This window comes from Talpa occidentalis, unplaced genomic scaffold (assembly GCF_014898055.3).
Source record: "Talpa occidentalis isolate TD23 unplaced genomic scaffold, MPIMG_talOcc4v2.1 talOcc4.12, whole genome shotgun sequence".
In the NCBI taxonomy this organism is placed as follows: domain Eukaryota; kingdom Metazoa; phylum Chordata; class Mammalia; order Eulipotyphla; family Talpidae; genus Talpa; species Talpa occidentalis.
This window is the reverse complement of record NW_023601212.1, coordinates 94,057,818-94,081,216: the sequence shown is the minus strand read 5'-3', so window position 1 is coordinate 94,081,216 and position 23,399 is coordinate 94,057,818. Positions and strand designations below refer to the sequence as shown.

Below are 23,399 nucleotides of genomic sequence, written 5' to 3'. Positions count from 1 at the left end.
CTTTGCCCTTCTTTCTCCTCCTCTACTGACTGGGTGGGAGGAGTCTGGGCACAGCCCACCACACCCCTGTAAGTTTTCTCCAAGACAGCCTCCACCCCAGGCCTCCAGGCCTCCCCCCCCCACCACCTGCTCTCTGCTGCCTCACCTGGACGATGGAATGGATGGAAAAGGGCAGAAAGGCCTGGGCCTTGTTGAGGAGGTTGAGGACAGTGAGGGTCACAAAGGCTTTCTCGGCGTCCATGGCGTTCTCCTGGGCCACCAGCGTGTGGATGGCAAATACAACCAGTGCCACCTGGGGAGACATGGGGTGACCCTGAGTGCTGTGTGGCCGGGGAGGCTGGGTGAGCTGCTGGACCTCCAGGGCCCCTGTGGCCCAGCCCACCCTCCACCCAGGTGCTCACCCAGTTCTGCTATTAAGGGAAGGAGTGTATGTGCTGCCCTCTTCCAGGAATCAGAAATTCTGGGTTCCCATGGGGGACACCATGGTTTTCCATCTTGGTAGCACTTCTGTGGTTCCAGATGTGTGTAGGCCTTGTGATTCTAGAATCCCTTGGAAGGTGACTGAAGTTGCAGGGATCAGCAGCACGTGGGGCCTTAGCCAGCAGTGGCTCTGTGGTTCCGGATGTCACTAGGCTGTGGTGCTGTTCTAGATGTAGGTGATGTTTTGGTTCTAGGTGTCATGTGGCATTGTGGTCACTCAGTGTGATGGTCACTTAGTATGAGGGTTATTTGGAATGATGGTCACTCAGCATGATGATTACTCAGTGTGATGGTCACATGGTATTATGGTGACCCAGGCATCCTCTCTGGGGAGCCCTCAGGTTCTAAGTCATAGTACTGGGCAGTTCTGAGGTTGATTGTGTCAATGATGTCTGGTGTCATAGCAGATGACCCTGTGGTTCTAGATCTTTCCAGAAATGATGGTTTAAGACTCACTTGTCACCAGCCTTGAATGTTTGATGAAGAGCTTGGATTTTATTCTGGGAGCACTGGTGGGTGATTGTGGGTTTGTTTGTGACAGCATGACAGAAGTCGGCGCTGTGCTTTAGGATGGTTAATCCCATAGCAATTTGTGGAGTCAGTTGGTGGAGGACAAGACAGGCACTGAGTTGGTGGGTGCTGCTGTAGGGTAGACTTGGGGTTCTACCTCTGCAGCTCCCCAAAGCTGTCACCTCCCTCCTTGACCTCTGTGACAGCTGAGGCTGTGGTTCCAGATGCCTGGAGCTTTTAGAAAAACCACACACCTTAGTGGCCATTGACATCTTCAGGGAATGATTGATGATAAGCTACCTCTGCAGAAAACAGGCCCCCAGAGAGAGCAGGATGCAGGCGAGGTGTGCTATGATGGGTGGTTTGCAAAGAGGGGTTCCAGGATCTGCAGGGCTCTGCCTACCTCATCACCCCCTGCATCCCCTTCCAGCCCACACTCCACCAGGAAACCAGGGTGACATCACCAGAAATGTGGACACTTGGAAGGACACCAGAGACACAGAGAAGAGGAGGCCAGAGGTCCTTAGTGCACCCAGCTCCTGGCTCCGGATGCGCAGGACTCTTTCCAGAAAGACTTCCTCCCAGCCATGGCATTTGATCATCTTCACATTCCTGAGGATGGAGCTGGTGAGTCGTGCTCGGGAGTCCTTCTGCCTCATTTGCTCTTCCTGGGACCAGAAGGAAAAAGAGGGGGAGAAGACAAGGACAAGTCTAGAATTCTCCTTCCATGCAACTAATCTGCCTGTCAACAAATCCTGTGGATTCTACTTCTAGACCAGGCATCTCCCCACAATGTTGGTCCAAACCACCGTCACCTTGCTCCTGGACCATTTGCAGCTGTGCCCAAAGTCCAAGGAATAGAGGCAGGGCCCTGACCTAGGATGGTGTGATCAGGAAGGCTTCTTGGAGGTGGGGGTAACAGTGAGCTACTTCTGAAAGGGTGAAAAGGTGCTAAACATGCAGAGAATGTGGTGGAGAGTTATTGGCACTTTGGTGGTGGGCTTGGTGTGGCCCACCAAGAGACGTTTGAGGAGGCGTGACTCTGTTGGGGGGCTAGGCTGTCCTGAACAAACTCCACAAAGAGGTTTTGTGGGCCCCCCCCACCAGACCAAAGAGATCCAAGACACCAAGGACTGCAAATCCCATAACGTCATCATCACCAAAGTGGGGATTGCTGGGAACTGAGGGTGGAGTTAAGCAGCCAGGCTTGGTATATAACCAGACATGTGGGCCTTGTGTGGGGGCCTTGGTTTTTCGCAGGTTTTCAGCGTGCTATTGGGGTTCCAGCTCAGTGGAACTGGTAGGACACATTCACCAATTTATTTCTTTCTCCCTGAGTTATTCATTTCTTCATTTCCCCTTTTTGTAAATAAACCCTTTATTACCCTTTTTGTGTGTGCCTGTGGTCAACCTTTTAAGTGCATGTGTGAGGACCCACGGTCAGGCCAACCCATTTCACATTGGGGTTGCCCTGCAACAACTCTATTCCTAGAACACAGTGTTGTAAACCAACATTACCTCAATTACAGCAAAAAAAAAAAAAAAGTTGTAGGAGGTGGTGGTGTGTTGAGATGTAACCAGAGTTGTTGGTGAGGAGAAGCTGCCCAGACTTCAGGGAGGTGCAGGAGGGAGGCAGAGACACCTGGGGCCAGGTGTGCCAGGCAGAGAGAACACCAGGGCAAAGGTCCTTGGACAGGTTGGAGGATGGGGGAGGCCATGTGGGAAGTGATGGGGTGTGGGAGGGCATGAGGCCATATCATGGTGGGCCTGGGGGCCGCGCTCTGAGGAAAATGGGGGCCACTGTGATTCTGACCAGAGTGGGGAGCACATTTGTCTGGATTTCACGGGTACAGGGGACCTGGAGAGGGAGTCAGTGCAGCAATCCAGGTGGAGGGCAGTGGGCTTGGAAAGCCTGAGGGTGAAAGGCAACATGCATGCATTTTAAAGGCGCTACCAACAAATTTGCTGACAGATTGGATGGGCAGAGAAGGGAGGTGTCCAGGCTGACCCACGCTGGCCTGCCTTGGAGGCTGAGGGAAGGAGCTGCCGTCCCCAGAGATAGAGGTACGGGGGGCAAAGCCACACCCGCCCCATCTCTGCCCACCCCACCCTCCCTCTCTGCACTCGAGGTGGTTCCAGGGCCCATGGGCTCTCCCTGCTCTTCCTGCCTGGTGAGTCTCGTCTCCTCAATGCCAAACCTGATGGTGGTTCCTCTTCTTGGTGATGAAGAAGTTCAGAGGGAGGAGGCTCAGGAAGACAGCAATGGCGGTGAGGGCAGAGGGTCCTAGAAGCTGGAGACAGAGGGGGCAGGATGTCATGCGACACCTCCAGGAACCCAGCTGTGAACCCCATGGGATTTGGGCAGAACTGGAGGGAGGTCCAGACTTGGGTGCCAGGGCAGAGGGGTATCGGGGGTCTGATGAGGGCAGCTACTGTCATGGGGAGGTGGAGCTTCCTATGTGAGGCCGGGCATGACGCACTTCACACAGATGGGGGGGTCAGGAGGGGGGATAGTTAAGGGTGGAGCATCTAGATGGGGCAGAGGGTGTACCCAGCCCCGCTGAAGCCGGGCCTGTGGAATTGGGTTCTAGGTTCAAGTCCTGGCCCTGATATTGGTGTGACCTTGGGGGAATTAGGTAAAGAAGGAAGGAGGGAGGACCACAGACTGGAGGGGGGGTGGGGCTTGTCTAGAGAACGGGCCCCACCGCAATGATCTCCAGCAGGATCTCAAAAGCTCTCTCAGCCCTGAGCTATTTTCTCCTCTTGGCAAGAGGAAGCCAGTTTATTCATGCAGCAATGGTGCCACACAGTGGCTCTGTGGGGAAGTGGCCAGAGGCCGCCAGCCCACAGCCAGGTGGGAAAACCCTTGTGAACTGGAGGAGGGTTAGGAGGGGGAGATGGAGGACTAGCAGGAGAAGAGGGGGGAGTCAGCTTCAGCCACAGCCGCCGCCCAGCATACCTGCCAGAGGTAGACAAAGCAGACGATGATCCAGATGATGGGCAGCCACAGCCCATTGAGAAAAAGGACACTCTCGGCCAGTCGCTGCACGTCCACGGACACCAGGTTCACCACGTCCCCCACCGGGCTGGCCTTTCTGGAACCGCTGGACAGAGTCAGGACCTGCGGGGCAGGAGGAACAAAACCTGAATTGCAGTATAGGACCTGGCAAGGGGCAGGCCAGGAGGCCCAGGGAGGACTGAACGAGAGCTAGCCAGGCCCCCGGGCCTGGGTCCGAGCTGTCATCCTTGTTGGTGGAGGGCTCTGTGCCTTCCGAGCCTCACTCACTCACCTGCAGAGCAGGCTGGGAGAGTCTCCTAAACCAGCCTCCTGTGGCCTTTGTGAGACTCCAGGGAGATGATAAAAAAGAGAACCCTGGAGCAATAATAACAACACAGCACCTAAAGTCTCTGGATTCACGCTGCCGGTGGTGGTCATTTGCTGAGGCCAACTATGTGGTAGGCACTGTGGCAGGTGAATATTTTCACCACTTTCTATGAGCGGGCACTGCTGTGTTTCCTTCTAAGGGCGTATTTCAAACTGAAGTGCCATTAATTTTTTAAAGATTTATTTTATTTATTTATGCATATTTTATTTATTTATGCATATTAAAATATGCATAAATATTCTGCGGTGTAGGCCAGAGGTGTGGGGGGTGAGAGGACTCATCAGAGACAGAGTGGAGAGCAGAACCTGCAGATCTACTGAAATACACTGCTGGGGGGAGTAGCAGGCGAGGCAGGAGAGGTCTGCTGCGCCATGTGGGTAGCTCCCTGGCCAGGGATCAAACTCTGTGCTGCAGTGGCTGCAGATAGCTTCATGGTGCTGAGACGTTAACCCCTGCACCACCAGGGAGGCCCAAAAGTGCTATATTTTTATATCACTAGGGAAACCGCCATGCCAGTTAAGAAGAAGAAGATACATCTTGACTTCAGACATGTTAGAAAAGTGGGAGAAACTAAGACCACAATCAATGAGACACAGGATTGCTAACTCCAGTTTACAGTGAAGGAAACTGAGGCACAGGGCAGTCCACACCCGCTGGCCCAGGGTCAGGGGGCTTCTTTGTGACTGAGGCAAGATGGAAGCCAGGATGACCAAGGCAGACAGGGAGTCAGGCGCCGCCCCCCCACCCCCGACACATACACATGGGGGTGCCTCTCAGACACCAACCTGGCAGCCCCAAGCCTGTGGTCGCAATGGACCTCTGACAGCAATGAATGCTAAATCCTACGTGCCATCCTCTTACCATTGTGTGAGGGGTTGAAGGAGTGAACTGGGATGGGTGGAACATAAGAATTTTCTAAACTGGCCAAACCTTTATTAAGCTCTGGGCCTCGCACTGAGAATACAGCGGTGGGCAACAGAGACAGGGGCCTTGCTTTCCCGGGGCGGGGTCTAGGCTGGGGGACAAGGTAAGATAACGACTTCCATAGTTAATTCTTTAATGGCAGTTACAATGCGTGCCGTGATGACGTGTTTTATTATTATTATCCACTGAGAAGAGAGTTTTACACTCAGCTCTCAAGAGGAGGGGCACCTCTTGCCTTAGGGGTGGGGGTGCTGGAGAAGCACCAGGGCTAGTCGGAGGCAGAGGCAGGGGGGAAATGTGGGCAAGAGCCTTTTCTGAGGTTTCTGCAGGAAGGAGCATTTGAAGCGGGGCAAGCAGACGGAGGGTGGCAAATTTGAATCATCTCACAGGTTCTGGGGCAGAGAGACTGTTCTGTCCCTAGTGGTCTGGTGTGACCTGGAGTGATAAGGGCAGGGGACAGTGGCCCAAAGTGTAACAGTCCTTGGGGCGTGAGCGCTGGATTGGTTGGTTTGCGTGTGCAAGGCGTGCTCTCAAGTGAATCATTTACTATCTCCAGGAATCGGCTAGCCTTGGCAAGAGCAGTCCCTCTGGGCTCAGCGAGCTGCAGAGGCAAAGCACCAGATACAACATATAAAAAATCACAGGAACCCAGACACAAACGGTAGAGCTGGGTTTGAGCTTGTCAGGAGGCTTCTGGAAAGGCAGGGACTGGGAAGAACAATGCTCTCAGCCTCTCAGTCTCAACATGGGGACTAACAAGGCTGGAAAGGCCACACGTGGCCCCAGAATGCCCAGGGGCAGCGGGCAGGACTGCCCATTTGGCCATTCTGGACCTGTTCCCTGTCCCCCAGGTCACAGCTCAGGTGTGAGATAGTGAGACTCAGAGGGGATGGGGTTGGCCTTGGCCGATGCTCCAGACCCCACAGGAGTAACGTCATGCATCCTGAGAGGAGCCCCAGTCGTGGCTGCTCAACAGCATTCATGGTGCTTTGACAGAATCCAGCCCAGATGCAATTTCCCCGTGGGCCAGGGCTCATTTGCACCTTAAGCAGGTTGCCTGGTCCCATAGCTGGAGTCCACTCTCTCAGTTTGGGCACGGTTACCCCTTTATCCTCATTAGGGATGAGTGGAAGTTAATCACACGAAGAACTGAGGAAAAGGCGTACTGGAGTAGGTCACTGAGAAGACGTGGCCTCTGGGTCACCTCTGAGCTGGACCCCCAGGCAGTGGGAGGCTCCTCGCTTCACCCCAGTTTTCTGGCCCCAGTTCCCTCCTGCACAGGGTACTTCAAGGACTCGGCCTTGAGAGTGATGTGGACCATCTGGGTGGTGAACATGACCAAATCCCATTATGGCCTATAATGACCAAATCCCTATATGAAGAGTCTGGTGGGCAGTAGGCCTGTGGGCATCTGTTCACCTTGCAGCCCCCAAGACAAACCTCAATGTAAGTTCTCTTACTTACTAACACCATCCAGGCATCAATCTGGAGCGGTCTGCCTCTTTCCTTGTCTTACTTTGCCCCCTGTAAATGGTGTCAGTTTCAGACTTCACCTTGGGGGAGCTCCTCAGGGTACAAACCACAGGTGCCTAGACAGTGGGAGTAGCAGGTGCAAAGGCCCTGTGATGGGAGGGTGCCTGATTCCTGATTTATTGAGGAACTAACAGGAGACCTGTGTACTGGGGGTGAGCAAAAGAGAGGTTGGTGATATGATGAGGGCAGAGAGGTGCCAGGGTCAGATCATGCAGGGTCTTACCGACAAAATTAAGAAGATGAAATTGTAGTAATAATAGCAACTATTAGTAAAGTAATGAATGAATTCATTTTCAGGTACAGATGACATTGAGTTCAGTGATGTTACCTTTCTAGGCAGAATGTTTGTATGTAAATCAGGACAGGATGGAGATAGGGAAAGGCCCACAGACCTCCCTTGGGCTCACCTTTCTATACACCAGGCCAGTCATAGCTGTTCGCAGACGCATCTGCAGCATCTTGAGTCTGTACATGTGCTGCTGCTCAAACAGCGTTTGCAGGCAGGCGGTGAGGAACATCAGCACTGCAAGGAGATAGCCGTTCCAGGCTGGGGTCTTGGGGTCACCTATAAACTCCAGAAAGAGGCTATGGGAGAGGGAGGGAGAGGATTTACAACTGGTGAGAACCTGGCAGGTCTTGAGGGTCAGATGACGTGGTAGACAATTGTTTGCAAAAACTGTCACCATTGTTTTCCGCGCTGTACACATTCCTTTTCAGTGTGACTTTACAGCAATGATAATCAAAAGGAGAGTTTTTATTTCCACCTGTTACGGGCTAAATTGTATTCCCACAGAATTCACGTGTTGAAATCCTAACTCTCACGACCTCTGAATGCAGGTGTATTTGGAGATCAAGCCTTTAAAGAGGTGATTGAGTTAAAAGGCAGCCCTTGTGTGGGCTCTAATCCACTCTGATCAGTGTCCTTAGAAGAGGAAGTGTGGACACATGAGGAGACACCAGGGGCTCACATACACATACAGAGGAAAGACCAGGTGAGGACCCAGTGAGAAGGTGGCCATCTTCAGCCAGCCCAGGGGAGAGGCCGCAAAAGAAACAACCTTGAACTTGGACTTCTGGCTTCCAAAACCATGACCAAAAAGTTCTGTTGCTTGAGCCCTCCAATCTGTAGCACTTTTTAATGGCAGTCCTGGCTGGCCAACAGGGCACACCTTGAATGTGGAGTGGCCGTGCCACCAGTCAAAAAGACACAGTGGTGGTGACACTGGGCTGCCTGCAAGCCTAGCCCTCGGAGAACAGAGGAAATGCAGATTTTGTGCCAAGTTCTTTGGCATAAGTGCCCTTTGACAAGGCCGGAGCTAGCCTTTTGGAGCATGAAAGACCGCATGGAGTCGAAATACCTGTCCCAACTAGGACCAGTCAGTCCCCAGCCAACCCCACAACTGACACAAGAAGGAAACCCAGCCAAGGAAAGAACTGCCAAGCTGAGCCCAATATGATTTGATGACCCACATAATCACGAACTAAATAAGTGGTTTTAAGCCCCTCCCAGTTGGGGTGTTTTGTTATACAGCAGAAGCTAACTGATACAGTCAGATTAGCTTTCACTCATGTTTCCTCCCTTAGGACAGTTACTTTCACATTTATTTTTTCCTTTCTCAGTATCCTTTTTCACCCACCCTCCTGAGGTCCAGGCAGAGGCAGGAGAGCTGAAGCCACCCTGGCCCTGGAGGGACGCCATTAAGGGAGCACCATCTTTAGCAAGGCACCAGGCCAGGACCCACCTGAGAAGCTTGGGAACAGCAAACCTGAAGACATCACTGATGATCATGCTGAGCGTTGCCAGGAGGAAGGTGGGCCGGAACACCTGCCAGATGGCCCTTAGTAGCGGACCCCTCTTACTCCCTTCCTGTTGCAGGAAGGCCTCAGTCTCTGAAGCCTTTACACCATGGCTTCTTTTCCTCTGAAATGCTGTGGTCTCCGTGTGCCTTAGAGGAGAGGAGAGATTGGTTCTGGGTCCTTGCAATAGACTGAGTGTCTGTGTCCCCCCCAGAGTCAGATGTTGAAACCCCAAGGTGATGGTGTCAGGACATGAGACCTGGGGGAGGTGATTAGGACATGGTGGAGCTGCTGTGAATGGGATTAGTGCCCTTGTAAAAGGGGCCCCAAAGATCTCTCTTCCTTCTTCTGCCATGCCTCCACCCCTATCTTAAATGGCCCTTCTGTTTTCTGATCACAGCTCCACCAGTACAGCTTCCCTCTGGGGGCCTCAAAGAGACCCCCCTTTGTCAGGGTCTTTCTGGAATCTGCAAAGCACTCTGGGAGCAAAGTTATGTTGAGTTGTCAGTTCATGCTTTGTGAGATCAGTGGTCAGGCAGGGGACTGAAGCAGTGGAGCCAAGAGAGGGTGAGGGTGTTGTACTTGGGGCCCAGTGATGAGCTTTGGTGACTGAGCAGCGCCAGCCAGCTTGCATCCTCCACATGCTCACCTCTGGGCAGCACTATGGTTCCTGATCCACTCCCTTTGGAGCTGGGACACAAGTTTTTCTGAGCAGTTTTCTCCTCCAAGAGACCAGATGTCTTTTGGCCCCAACAGCCTCCTGTAGCCTTTCCAGACCAGCCTGTAAGAGAGGATCACAGGGTTCCTCCTGCCATCTACCCCCCTCAGGGCACAGGCCTGGTAGCTGTGTGACCCTGAGGAAGTCATGTTACCTTCCTGCACCTCTGCTGGCCTCTGGTAATTAATCTAATCTCCCCTAACATTTACAGGGTTCTTCTCAGTCTATAAAGAGCACCTCATTTAGTTCACATACGATCCTCTATGATAGATTACTATTGACCTATTTTCCAGCCAAGGATGAAATAGATTAAGTGACCTAACCAAGGGCCCATATAGGTGGCTGGGGAAATAAATCTCCCTAAGGATGAGAAGTCCAGAGGTGAAGACTGTCACCATGGAGGGAATCTGCATTTCTCCCTCAGCTTTAAATGTTCCCATTCGCTTCTTCATTTACCCCTCTAGCCACATGGCCTCAGGGCCTTTGCACATGCACACAGCACTGCTTAGAATTCTCCCTGCTGCTCCTCACCTTGCCCCTCCTACTCATCCTTTACCTCTGGGCTTAGAGCTGATTTCCTTAGAAGCCCACTTGATGACCTCCCAGTCCAGCTAGATGCTCCCATTATAAACTCTCATAGTTTCCTGAGTTTTCTTTTCTAAAATGCTTGTTGAATTATGATTATTTACTTGTTTGGTCTTGTTATATTTATGTACAGTCTTTCCCCATTGGCCAGTGGCCAGTGTGGGGACCAAGGCAGTCCTTGCCTATGTGCTTCTTCCTCTTTATCTTTACCTCCTGACAAGGGCACGGAAGATGGCCATATGAAGATACTTCTCAGCTCTGTGACCTTGGGCAAGTCATTTCCCACCCATGGGTCTCTCAGCTTAGAGAGTGTTTCCCAGCCTGTGAGCTGCTATGTATTTATATGCCAACCTTGTGTTGGAATATACTCAAGAAGTTAAATACTATTGCTTTCCATAGCAAGAGTACTGTTCTTTTTCTGTTCTCTTTAATCTTGCCAAGGACAACAAGGAGAAGGTCTTGTTTGAGGCTTGAATCCCTCCCCGAGACTTTCCAAGCTCGCTTTTCTAACAGAGCAAACTCAGGTAAGCGAATGATCTACAAATTTGCTAATATTGACTAACATGAGACTAACATGTAGACTAATATTGCTTGGTTTTCACTGAAATTAATTTTGGAGTTCTACATGGCAAGGTATTCTAAAGATTTTCCTGACTTCTGGCAGGGTCAGAAAGTTTCCTTCAAAAAAAGGCATACTGAAGCACAGAAGCAAGTTCATTTCCAGAAATGAAATTAAGTAAATAGAGTATGAGTGATAACCCATGAAGGCAAAAAGCTTGAAAGATGGCCCATGGATGCCTAAGTTTAGGGGCAGAATGCTAGATCCTGTGTAGAGTTTTAAGACAACTTTTGTGCTCTTTCCTCATGTCCACACCCCAGACCATCCTATTCTTCATTTGCTTAAGAACCACGTTGTATAACACTCATAATGTGCCAGACCCTGTGCTCAGAGCTTCACAAACATTTAATCCTCACAACTTTATGAGGTAGACACCATCATTATCCTATTTTACAGGCAAAGAGACTGAGGCACAGTGAAGTAGGGTCACTCAGCCAGGTACTGTTGGGGCTAGGATTCAGGTACTACTGAGATCGGATTGTAATATGGCTGTGGGGGTACCCAGTGGGTGGGCACATCCTTAGCACCTGGGGTGCCCCCCCCCTGGAGAAACATGTCTTCTCCATCAGCCCAGGAACCTCTGGGGAGTAGATTTGGCCTTTTCTCTGCTCAACACTGGGACATGGGTATGTAAATGTTAGTGAGGTGACTGAAGCTGAATGATAGGATTTTATTGAGCATCTGCTAGGTACAAGCACTAAACACTTTACATTGAATAAATGTGATGTGGTTGGCTAAGCCCAGTGTCAGGATGCAAATTCAGACCTCACTCCAATGACTGGGAAGGGGATGTGGATGCCAGATATGCTAAAATCTGGAACGCTCTAAGACTGGGATGGAGAAAGTCTGGCTGACCTCGGTAGGAATGGGAGGAAACCTCATGGGGAATAAAAGGAGCAAATTCAGGTGGGTGGGGGCACTGCCCAAGCCCCTTCCCTGCCATTTGACTTACCCAGAAACCCACCAGAACGTGACCTTGGAGGGGAAGGAAGCGCCAGCCTCCGGACATGGGTTCTATAAAGACAAAACATGGGGAGGACTTAGTCTCATATTTCATGCCAGTATGTGCAGGGGGACCAAGGACAGAAGATAGGAAGAATGGTCCATGTGCTTAGTGCCAACAGTGCACACTGAGGTGCCCTGCCTGCTGTTGGAGATACGCACCAAAGAGCTTAGAGTTTCCTAGCAGGCAAGGTAAAAAGGGGTTGGGTCACGGGACTGACAGCACCCACAAACTAAGAGCTAACAGCTGCTCAGAATGACTTTATTAATACTAAGACTAAAAAGATCTTAAAGCGAGGACCATGTATGACATAGACAAAAACGTGCTTAATAATATCCCTTGGTAAAGGTGGCAAAGAGGCTCAGAGGGATCTGCCCTGAGATTTTGCCAGATGCTCCAGAAAAGCTACATGGAACTATGCCCTTAGTCAACAGGCATGAGAGTGCTGATTTCACCATGTCTTTGCCATCACAGCTGGTTATCAACTTCTTATTTTTTGTTGTCCTCCTCAGAGGAAAAAGATTGTCCTGTTACAGCTTTAGCTTGATTTTTCAAGCAGCTGCGCATCTTTTCAGATGATCTCAGATCAACTCTATGATCTCATGGAAGTCTTTCTCGATCATAGATTAGCTCAGTGTTACCTGTTGTGAATTCTCATGGCATCATGAACTTTTCCTGCAGAGCATTTGCCCCTGTTGTAATTTTCTATGCATTTGTGTGACTATAGGGTCAGTGTTGGTTCCCCTAGATGGCTTCTGGCTGCATGAACGCAGGGGTCTCATCTGCATGTTCACCATAGATCCTTAGCACCTAGTTGGGGCATGGAGCAGAGGTTGGCAAACTATGGTTCTTGGGCAAATCTGGCCCACTGCCAAGCTCTGCAAATAAGGTTTTATTGAAACACAGCCATGCTCCTTTGTGAGATAGTGTCGGTGATTGCTTTTGAACTGTAATAACAGAGTTGGGTGTTTGCCACTGAGACCATCTGACCCAGAAAGTCTATAGTATTTTCTTTCCTGCCCTTGGCCACCCATGGTAGAGAGTAGACATAATATACATTTTGCTGAATGGCAGAAGGAATAAAAAATCAAGACCCCTGCTCTAGTTTAACTCCCTTTAGTCACATAGGGAAACTGAGAGTGGCGGTGGGAGAGGGGTGAGGGAGGCCGTGGGTGGGGGGCATGGCCACTTACAGACTTCTGGGGGTGTTTAGGGAAGAAGGGGGATTGGTCGGCAAGGCAGGACAGCAGGAACTCGGCCACAACCAGAGCCAAGTACAGGTAGGTCGACAGGTGGCGGAAGGGGTCGCTCAGAAAGCCCTGTGGGAGAGAAAGATGGCCTGAGTCAGCGCAGGCAGAGGTCGCTGTCTGGGGCCTGTGAGGAGGGAAGGAGCAGAGGCTGAGCTGAGGAGGGGGTTTGTCATGCTGGAAAAAGTTGAGGCACAGCGGGTATTCCAATGTCAGGAGCAGCACCCAGGCAGGGGACCAGTGCCCCCCCCTTCCTGGCTGACCTCACACACATCCTGTTCACACAAATGATCAGCTGGGGAGTTGCCCTTAGCCAGATGACAACTGGTCATAGCTGCTGGGACATGATCTGAGGGGACACTGCCTTTCTCCTGGTGCCACAAAGGGAATCGTTTCTCAATCTCAGCCCCCACCCCACTCTCCGTCCGGTTGCCTCTTGCCCAGTGTTCTCCAGCTTGAGATGGGAACTGGTCTTCCTGCACGTTGGCTCCGCCGTGGGCCCACTCTCTGTCTCATCAAATCTTTCTGCTCTTTTTTTTTTTTTAAGATTTATTTATGCATACAAGAACTGGGGTACAGGCCAGAGGTGTGGGGTGGGGGGTGGTTTAGAGGATTCATCAAAGACAGAGTGGGGAGCAGAACAGGCTGATCTACTGAAACACACTGCTGAGGGGAGCAGCGGGGAGACAGGAGAGGTCTGCTGTGCCATGTGGGTAGCTCCCTGGCTGGGGATCAAAATTGTGCTGCAGTGGCTGTGGACTGCTTCATAGGGCTGAGACTTAACCCTTGCACCACAAGGGTGGCCGTCTCTGCTGTTCATCCCAGTTGGGGTTCACTTTTTGTGTTTTACCTGGAGAAACCAAGGCCCTGAGGAGTGATAGTACTTTGCTCAAGAGCACACAGATGATCTGAGCCAAAACATGAGCTTGGCTGCTATGCAGTGATTGCTCTGGGTCTGCTGCTGTTTCTGGCCAGGGCACCTTATTTCGTAGCCCATGCTAAGGCATGTGGTTTATGCAGAACTGACTCCACTCCCGGGCAGGTGACTGGATCCTGACCCGTCAGTTGAGTATGTTCTAGCGGGTCTCCCCACTCCTGTGATGGGAATGGATACCGGACACATACCAGGCCAGTGAGAGCCCACCTCCTGGAAGCCCTGGGAGATCTTCTGTGTCGGTGAAACGCAAGTCTGGAGGACTCGCCACCCATCTAGAATGAAGCTCACATGCAGAGCCAAGAGAGATGGAGATCTGAACTCCTGGACCAGCTACGCCCCAGGATCCCACCTATATGACCTGATACATGCAAGAATGAATACATTCTCTTGGATTTTTTTCCCCCTTAAATTAGTGAGTTAACTTTTTTGTGACTCAAAACAGAGCCCTAGTTTCAAATCATAATTCCTCTATTGAATTTTTATAGTTTATGTTCTAACTACATTATGGGCAACTTCCCCCATTCTGCCATTTTTACCTTTGCTTCTATAGGAAAGTTTGTCCTGAATTTGGTGTGGAGTAGAATTACTATTTGGTTCAAGAAATGATGATCCACGTTATCACCACCCAGCTGCTGTCCTGGGTTTCCTGGCCAGAGGCCTGGGGATAGCATGCCATCTATGCAAGTGGGGATGATCTCACCCCTTGGGGGACTTTGGATAATGTAGACATTTTGCGTTACCCCAATGGGAGGGTGTTACTGGCATCTACCTGGGTGGAGGCCAAGGATGTACAACACCCTGCAGTGCATGGGGAAGCTTTTCCCATCAGTAGAATTATCCTGCCCCAAATGCCTGGAATGATGATGTTGAGACACTCTGCCCTAGGCGATCTGGTTTCCTCCTCTTCGCAGAGAAGTGATCCATCATGCCCCAACATCAAAATGCTGCTTCTCATATTGGGAAGCAGATATACGGGTAGGTGTGCAAAAGCAGTGGGCAAATACAATGCCTGGGAGCATGGGTCAGGGTGAGAATGTGTGAGAATGAGGGGAATCATGTACTTACAGAGTAAGAGTGTGCTCAGGGGTGCCTGTGCCCATGCAGCGTGTGGAGGATGTGCGCTTGTGTGCACAGCATGGGAGTCTGGCCTATCTGTGCTCAAGATGTGTGTGGGCTTGAAGGCATGATCACAACTGTGTAGCATCAAGTGTGAGTGGGTGCATGCCACTGTGCGTGTGTGAGGTGTTTCGGATTCTGTGGTTGTGTGGTGCATGAATGGTGTGTAAGTAAAGTGTACAATGAGTGTGCAAGACAATAACAATTTGTGTTGATAAAAAGTGTACGGGGTGATGGACTGAGGGGCTGCATTTGCACTTAAGCAACGGTGATGTGTCAACATGGACCCAATATGGACGGCAATATTGGTTTCCCCAGGTGGCCCAGGCCCTGACTTACCCCTTGAGAGACCTGCTGGGCGATGCTGGTAGCTGGAAAGACAGAGCAGAGCAGCCAGAATCCAAACAGCACGCCAGATGTTTGGACCCCCTTCTTCCTTTCCATGTGGATCAGGAACACAGCCAAGCTCTGGACAAGAGAGTCAAGGCAGGAGGACCCTTAATGGGGAGGGGGTGGCAGAGGGGAAGGGAGGGAGTCCGGCTCTGCCCGACAACCTGCACCAGAGCAGGAAAGGCTGCAAGCAGGAGCAAGCCAGCGAGGCTGGGGGCTGGGGGGGTGTTACCATGGTGGTGAGCCACACGGTGGGATGAATGAGGAATTCTGGTGCCTCGGGCGTTCCCCGCTGGATTCTCCAAAGAGCAATAGACACACTGGAAGTGCCCAGGAGTATGAGGACAAACACAAGCACCTGGAGAACAGGCTTCGATAAGGCTGGGGGGTGAAAAGAAAGGTGACAGCAGACTGGACAGTGGCCCCACTGTCCATTTGGACAGTGGCTCTGGATGGGGTTCTGGAAGATGTCAGTGTCATAATTTAACAAGTGCAGAGGTGAAGGGGAACTCTGTCGCCTCTGGAGCACCCTTCTGTTTGATGAACAGGTGCCGTTCTTCCCCCTCCACCCCCGAGTGCTCCTCGATAGGAGGAGTATTCACTTTGGGATCTCCCCACCATGGTCTGGTTCCAGACTCCCGAAGGCAGTATCTACCATTTTGGTCTTGAAGAGTGGGGACATCCGGATGTAGCCCTTGCCATGGCGGTGGAGGTAGAGAAGGTAGATGGGGCCAAGGACCCAGAGGTACAGAGGGGGCACCCACACTCCTACTGTTCTCAGGAAGCACAGGCTCAGTAGGTGGACAGTGGTGTGCTCTGATTCCGTTTGGTTCCAGACCTAGGGAACACCAGGATGCCCCTTATGATGGTACAGCACAGGGGTCCCCAAGTCATCTGCTTGGAAGGCAGGCAACTTTTTGGACCCCCAACAATTACATGAAAATGTACCAACCACTCTTTGGCGTGTCTTCATAATTTTCCACTCCTTTAATCCTAACATCAACCCTAAAAGATAGATGCATGTATCGTATTGATTTTGTGGATGAAGAATGCTGAGGCCCAGAGAGGTTAAGTAACTTGATGGTTGCTACCCAGCTGGAAAGTGATAGAGCTGGAATCGGAACCTGGATGGTTGGGTCCTGGAGCCTCTGAGACCCAGGCTTCATGGTGAGTGCTGGCATGGACTGTCACTGAATCCTTACAACAACTTAGGAGGTAGATGTTACTGTCCCATTTCACAGGCCAGGGAACTGAGGCAAAGAGAGGGCAATAGCCTCTCCAAACAAATAGGAAATAACAACTAGTTTCCACAAAGGCCTGTTTGACCCCAAAGCTTGCTCTACTGGCGGTCTTTATCTGTGATCTTATCTCAGCCCCTCTGCCGACCTGCTCGAGCCATAGAAGAAACTACCATGTGACGTTTAGAGGACTCGGCTGCTTCAGTTCTCTCCCAAGTGTATGATGGCCACCCTCCCTCCCCCACCGGTTTCACCACTCACCTGCTGTGTGAACTCCAAGCTCCCTGTGCCTCAGATTCCTCCCCTGCAAATGGGGGCTAATAAGAGAATCTACCTCTGATGGCTGAGCATGCATAGGGGGTAGGCACAGAGTAAGCCCTCAATTAACATGAACCATTATTATTGTCTTACTGTCCTGGCCCCTGAATGCCTGGGAGTTTGCAGCCTCAACTCCCCACCCCCACCCAGGAACTCCACCCCCCAGAGTCCTTTGCTAAGAGCCTGGTTGAGAAAGGGAGCCAGAGGGGTGGTGCTGGTAGGGATTCCTGAGTTCATGCAAATAGAAGTCTAAGTACCCCATAGCTGGCAGGTCTGGAGGCCCCTTTAACTGGACTCTGGGGGAAAGGGGCTCCACTTGGTTAAAGAGGTCATCCCACCCCTCACTATTGGTCTGGCAGGTCTCTTCCCTTTTCAGGGACTGGAATTTGGGAGGTCTCTACCCTCCCTAGTATTGCAGTCAGAGAGAATTAGTGAACCCCCCAAAAGGAGGGGGCACTCACCTCCCTGGCAGCACAGGGCCCTCCAGGCGTGGCCATCAGGGAACCAGCGGGTCACTCGGGAGTCTGTGGTCTGCAGGTCAGTCCCAGGCAGCTGCTTCCACAATGCTTCTGGCCAGGGAAGGGGCAGGCAGACAGCCTGGCGGGGATTCGCGCGCTCATGGATTTCCAGGTTGGGGGCAAGGTCCAGCTGCTGCACACCAGGAGGGTGGGGCTAGAGGGGTGAAGCCCAGGCTGGCGACCTGGTAGGGGATCCCCAGAAAGTGCCATGGCATCCCCCTCAAACCCTCCTGCCCCACTCCGTGCGTCATCCCAAACTTCCAAAACACTACGGACTTGACTTGGCAATTCCAGGAATTTTAACCATGAAGATCACAGCAGGGTGCACGTGTGTGGCCAAGGGGGGAGGGGTGCCTGGTTAAGGTGGACAGAGGGATGGACTTTCCCAAGCCTCGAGGGTGGTGGGAAGAGTTTAGGAAGAGTACAGCTTTCCCACTCCACCCCCATTCGAAAGCAGAATTTTCCTATGAAAACTTTTGTTAACTTAAGTGGCCTGAAGTAAAGAAGCAATTACTGTTCATTTATAAAATTTGAGCTCTCCTACATCCAAAAGAGTAACTTACCAAATCATACCACATAACAAATAAAAGCTAAACTAACACAAACATAAAAGCAGCAATGACGTGACCAACAACACAGCCCAGAAACGGGAGTTCAGGGAAGGAGATAGGTGGGCCATTCTAGAAAGCTGCCTTTAGAACAGTGGCTCATCAACAAAGGCTTGAGGCTATTTTTGCTTTCTCCCTTTTGTTATAAAAGCAAATATCCTCTTAGGATTTCCTTCAGTTAGTGAAAACAGGGATTAATGTAAGTCTTTTGTAAAAAGACGTGGTCTAATGTGAACTTTCAAAAACTGCAGTACAATTATCTGTACTGAAAAAGGTTTAGCACAGTGGTTAGGCAAGAAATGCTCAGGCAGAGTCAGCTCAGTTAGCATTAATATCATGTCACCCATAGGTTCTTGAGCCATGTATTAACATGGAAAGAGGATTGCTAAATGTCAAGTAAAAACAAAGTATATGCTCAAGCTGAGGAAAGTGTGGAAGAAAGTCAAGTCATTTACCTTCCTCTCCTGGGACTTAAGGTGTTCCCGAGACACTAGTTCTTTCTGGAAAATCCTCTGTGTAACACATACATGTGGACTAAATGATGGAAATGCACTAGCAGAGATCAAGAGGAACCCCAAATTTGTTTTGTCTCCTTTTGCAAGGAACATATATTTCTGTCAGGATAAGAACAGAAGATTCAACTTCTTCAGACAGACATCAGAGGTGAATAGTTTGGGTAAAGAATTAAAGTCCCCTCCATGTTCTTCACTCTGCCCTGTGGCTTTCTGGGATCTTGTCCTCATCTTTTAGTCCAGCACCCTGCAGGACCTCCACGGTGTGGATTCTCTGGCCCAGTTTCCCTCTTTTTGAGTGCCTCTTCAACCCTCTCTGGGTCCCAGGCAACATCCTCTTGGTTGTTCTGCCTGGTCTTCTGCAAGAGTAGGGGAACCTGAATGTGGCTGGTCTGCTGTGGCAGTTAATTCACTCCTGTTTATTAAAGAGAGATCTGGTGGAGGCTGATTGAAATTATGGGAAGGCTCTAGCCCCCTGTCCCACCTACCCCCTTCTTCTTCCATTGGCATTGTCACAGCACTAGTGCTTTATTGCTCCTGTATTTGAAGATGCACCTGAGGAATAGTGGGAATTTGAGGGGGAGTGGCCATGAGGTCAGAAAGAACGCAGAGGGATTCAGTTGGAATGAGCTAAGAGCAAAACTCGGGCACTTCAAAGCCTGCTCTCCAGTTTTCTGAAAAGCAGATGGTTGTGTGCAGAGAGACCTAGCCAAATCCCTTTCCTTCTCTAGGCCTCAGTTTCTCATTCTGTTAAGATGAGAAGACTCCAGGGGCCAGCATTCCTAAGCGGTGACTTTCAACCCTCTGGCCATTTGCTAAGACAAACCAGAGGTTCATGTTAGGAAGGATAAAGGGCATCTTTCAGTTGTGGTTATAAATACAAACCCCAATAAATAAGATAATTATATAAATAATCTCTTTTTATCTGAGCAGTTGACAGTCTTCTTGAGAAAGAAGGCAGACTGAGAAACTAAAATCAGATTACTTATGACTGAGATCCTCTGTGGAGGTATCATCCATTACACATGTAGCCACAACAAAGATCTTGCCAGTGTGTAGTGTTAAATCCTTGCGATTCACCTTGTCTATTGCTTACATCTGAGCCAGAATGGCAAATTCTTGGAGGAAATCTTCCTTCTTTCTTACCTTATCATTTAGAAATAAAATATGAAAACTACTCCAAAAAGTGCTTTTTTTAAAAAAAAACAGGGGCCAAATTAAAGAATTCCAAAGATCAGGTCAGAAAAACAATTTTTGTTAATATTGGTGTGACTTGTGGCTAAATGCAGTCCACATTACAGTATGTATTTGGTCTTGGAATGAAATACAACAGGCCAATATTTTGACTATTTTTGGACAAATAGTGTGTAATTTCAGCTTTAATTTGAAGTAAATAAGGCTGTATGCACTTCTTCAGGGGAAAACCTCAAAATTTTTTCTCTTACAAATATTATTAGAGTCACAAGTAAAATACATTTTAACTGTATTAAAAAGATATGTTGAACAGAAATGAATCTATTTTTTTAAGATTTATTTATTTATTTTTAAAAGATTTATTCATTTTTATTTTATACAAGAACTGGGGTACAGGTCAGATACGTGGGAGGGTGAGAGGATTCACCAGAGACAGAGCAAGGAACAGAACAGGCAGACTGACGAAATACACTGCTGAGGGGAGCAGAGGGCATGACAGGAGAGGTCTGCTGTGACATGTGGGACCCTTGCTGGCCGGCCGGGATGGAACCGCTGCTGCAGAGGCTGCGGACAGCTTCACAGCAAGGCGCTCAACTGCCTGGGCCACCTGGGGAGGCCCAAGATTTATTTATTTTTATACAAGAGCTGGGGTACAGGCCAGAGGGTGAGAGGATTCATGAGAGACAGAGTGGGGAGCAGAACAGGCAGACGACTGAAATACACTGCTGAGGGGAGCAGCGGGCGAGACAGGTCTGCCGCGCCATGTGGGTACCTCCCTGGCCAGCTGGGACTCGAACCCGCGCTGCAGAGGCTGAGGACAGCCTCACAGTGCTGCGTTCAACCCGCTGCACCACGGGGGAGGTTCAGAAATGTGCTCTATTTTGCTTAAAAGTGCTTACTGATCATTTATCAAAGGGAACAATGCACAATACACAAATCCCTGAAGGGTTTTTGAGATTATAAATCACCTGTGAAACGTGGGTTAAAAGGATTCGGGAATCTAAATTCCTGCTATGAGTGAGCCCATCGGTATTTTTCATTTTCTTTCTGGCTTATTTTGCTGAGCATGATCCCTTCCAGCTCCATCCATGTTGCTGCAAACTGCATGTGTTTATTTTTTTGATTGCTGAGTAATATTCCATTGCGTTTATGTACCACATCTTCTTGATCCAGTCATCTATTTTGGGACATTAGAGTTGCTTCCATACCTTAGCTACTGTAAATAGTGCTGCTATAAACATAGGGGTGCAGGTGCCCTTTTGAATAAATAGGGCACCAGGAAAAAGACTAATTGTAATAAAGTAAAAATCAAAACCAACAAGCAACTATAGACCAGAGACACTAGGTTGGGGAGGTAGGAGAAGAGGGATTAGGGTCAGAATAAGGGGGGTGGTAATTGTATGGGGAATATAACCAAAATGAAAATGCATACATTGTGCAAAAATGAAAATGATTAAGAATTATATATAAAAAAAAAAAATTGGGGACCCTGCCAGACCGCGCTCGGAGTCCTCCCGGCCTCCAGGGGGCACAGTCGGGCTGGTTTCCTTGCCGAGCATGCGCCGTAGTGCTCCTGCCGGGGGCGTGGCTCGGGGCGGGGACGCGCACGCGCAGTCGCGGCGGGGCGGGCCTGGGGCTGTCAGCGCCCGGCGAGCAGGAAGCGGCGGGCGGGCGCCGCGTGCGGGGCGGGACCCCGAGGCCTGCGGAGGGTCGGGCGGCCGAGGCCGGGCCATGCGGGCGCGCCGGGGCGCGGGGCCGCCGGGGCCGGGGGCGGTGGCGGCCGCCGCGCTGCTGCTGCTGAGCTGCGTGGGGCCGGCGCGCGGCTCCGAGGACATCGTGGTGGGCTGCGGGGGCTTCGTCAAGTCGGACGTGGAGATCAACTACTCGCTCATCGAGGTGAGGCCGCCCGGGCGGCTGTGGGCCCGGCCCCCTCGCCCTCTTGGGCGGGGTGGGGGGGGGCCTCGCCTCTTAAGGCGCCGCTTTCTGAGGGCCCCCAGGGCCCCCCGAGCCGAGAGGGGGTGCTCGCGGGGGTCAGCCAGCGCCTGGGGTTGGGGCTGGGGGCGCCCCGTGCGAGACACGTTTATTCGGTGACGGCGCCGGTGGTTCTCGTAGTTTTATCTTATCACTCACACCCGAGGGCCCGCCCCGCCCCACCCTCAGCAAGACCCCAAGGTCTTCAAAGCCCAAACTGCAGGTCCCCAGAATCCAGGCGCAGGATGAGCCGGGACCCTGACAGCTCCCAGAATCCAGACCCCAGATCTCTCTTGAAGTTCAGTCTCAGTAGGACCCTGACTCCAGAACCCGAACCCCAGATCCTCAGAACCTGGACTGCAGATTCCTTGGAACCCAGACCCCCCAGTTTTCAAAAGTTAGACCTCAGATCGCTCAGAATCAGATCCCCTGAAACCCAGATTTCCCCTAAAGACCATAGGTTTTATCACCCAATTCCCACAACTCAGAGCCCCCAAAAGCTGTATGCACTGCTCCCACCCCTGTGGGGTGCTTTTAGAGACCATTAATTTCCTTCCCAGGGAGCCTGACCCAGTAAATCTTCCTCGGCCTCTGAGGTCGCGGTCTGTATTTTTAAGCCCCCCCATTCCCTGCTTGGGACTCTTTTCCCAATGAAAATGCAGAGTTGTCAGCTGTCCTGATTGCTATTCTGGGTAATTGTTGGAATTACTCTAGAGATTTGTGCAGAAGCCCTTTTATTACCTTATAAAGCCCCATCGTCAGCCTAGTAGGATTATGACCCAGCAAGCTTTTGCGAAGAGGGAGGGAGGTTGGCTGATGAGATAAGGGTAGAAGGTCACTTGTCAGGGTAAGGCTGGGCCTCTTGATTTTGGAGGGTACTTATGATGTGGCAGAAGGGGACTTGAGGAAAAAAGAACGATGCTGAGAATGCTATAGAGAAGGGCCTGGAACCCCAGGGGCTGTCTGAAAGCTCATTTGAGCCATTCTGGGAAGGCTGCAGTGAAGGCTTGAGCCAGTGTCTTAGAGCAGCTTGCTGAGGATTGGGGGAGGGGTAGGAAGTAGATTCCACACCCCACTAGCTCTTTGACCCTGCCTTGGCCCAATTTCTTGTCCTGAAAAGTGGCATTGGAGAGAAGCACATCCAGCACCATATATTTCCTGAAGAAGAGAAGTGTCACCATCAAGACTATCCTGTCTGTGGCTTCTTAAGACCATTTTTTGGTCTTAAGAAATCAGGTGTTTAGCGATTCTACCCCCCTAGCAGTAGCCAGGATCCTAAGAGCTGCTGGGTCCCCATGCCACCTCCAGATGGCCTCCCAGGGTGTGGGCACAGGGCATGTCAGAAGTTGCCTTGTAAGACTTTTTGCGTCTCATAGTTTCCTAGGACTTCAGACAAAAAGTGAAGGAAGAAAAGTTAGGGCCATGCCCACCAAACACTTAACAGTCACCTGGGGAGCAGTGAGCAGGTTTTGTGACCCTCCATGAAGTGTGTTCCCTGAACTCTATCCAGGTGGTCTGTAACACTCATTCTTTCATAATTTCTGATTATGAAATCCAACATTTCGTATCTGTAATGTATATTGCCATCTTGTGTCCTCACCTGTACTTTATGAAAGAAATGTAATTAACCAAGATATTTCACAATCATGTCTTTTTTTATTTTAATTTTTATTTATTTATGCATACAGAACTGGGGTGTAGGCCTGAGGTATGGGGGAGAGGTGAGAGGATTCACCAGAGTAGAGCAGGGAGCAGAACAGCTGGATTTGCTGAAATGTACTGGTGAGGGGAGCAG

At 50.7% G+C, this 23,399-nt stretch overlaps 2 protein-coding genes across 2 annotated transcripts in view; one reads left to right on the top strand and one right to left on the bottom strand.

Annotated features, from left to right (window-relative positions):
* ABCC6 (ATP binding cassette subfamily C member 6) overlaps positions 1–21,366 on the bottom strand; it is a 40,925-nt gene extending 19,559 nt beyond the window's left edge. Inside the window, exons 1-13 of the mRNA XM_037508080.1 lie at positions 21,127–21,366; positions 15,901–16,083; positions 15,478–15,603; positions 15,195–15,323; positions 12,749–12,874; positions 11,505–11,566; positions 9,280–9,411; positions 8,576–8,779; positions 7,241–7,418; positions 3,950–4,111; positions 3,189–3,281; positions 1,455–1,658; positions 146–292 (exon numbers count right to left, since the gene is read on the bottom strand). Coding sequence (XP_037363977.1) covers positions 146–292; positions 1,455–1,658; positions 3,189–3,281; positions 3,950–4,111; positions 7,241–7,418; positions 8,576–8,779; positions 9,280–9,411; positions 11,505–11,566; positions 12,749–12,874; positions 15,195–15,323; positions 15,478–15,603; positions 15,901–16,083; positions 21,127–21,366 — 1,986 coding nt within the window. The remainder of the gene's footprint in view (positions 1–145; positions 293–1,454; positions 1,659–3,188; positions 3,282–3,949; positions 4,112–7,240; positions 7,419–8,575; positions 8,780–9,279; positions 9,412–11,504; positions 11,567–12,748; positions 12,875–15,194; positions 15,324–15,477; positions 15,604–15,900; positions 16,084–21,126) is intronic.
* LOC119241892 (BOS complex subunit NOMO1) overlaps positions 21,250–23,399 on the top strand; it is a 46,775-nt gene continuing 44,625 nt past the window's right edge. Inside the window, exon 1 of the mRNA XM_037507548.2 lies at positions 21,250–21,529. Coding sequence (XP_037363445.1) covers positions 21,365–21,529 — 165 coding nt within the window. The 5' untranslated portion in view covers positions 21,250–21,364. The remainder of the gene's footprint in view (positions 21,530–23,399) is intronic.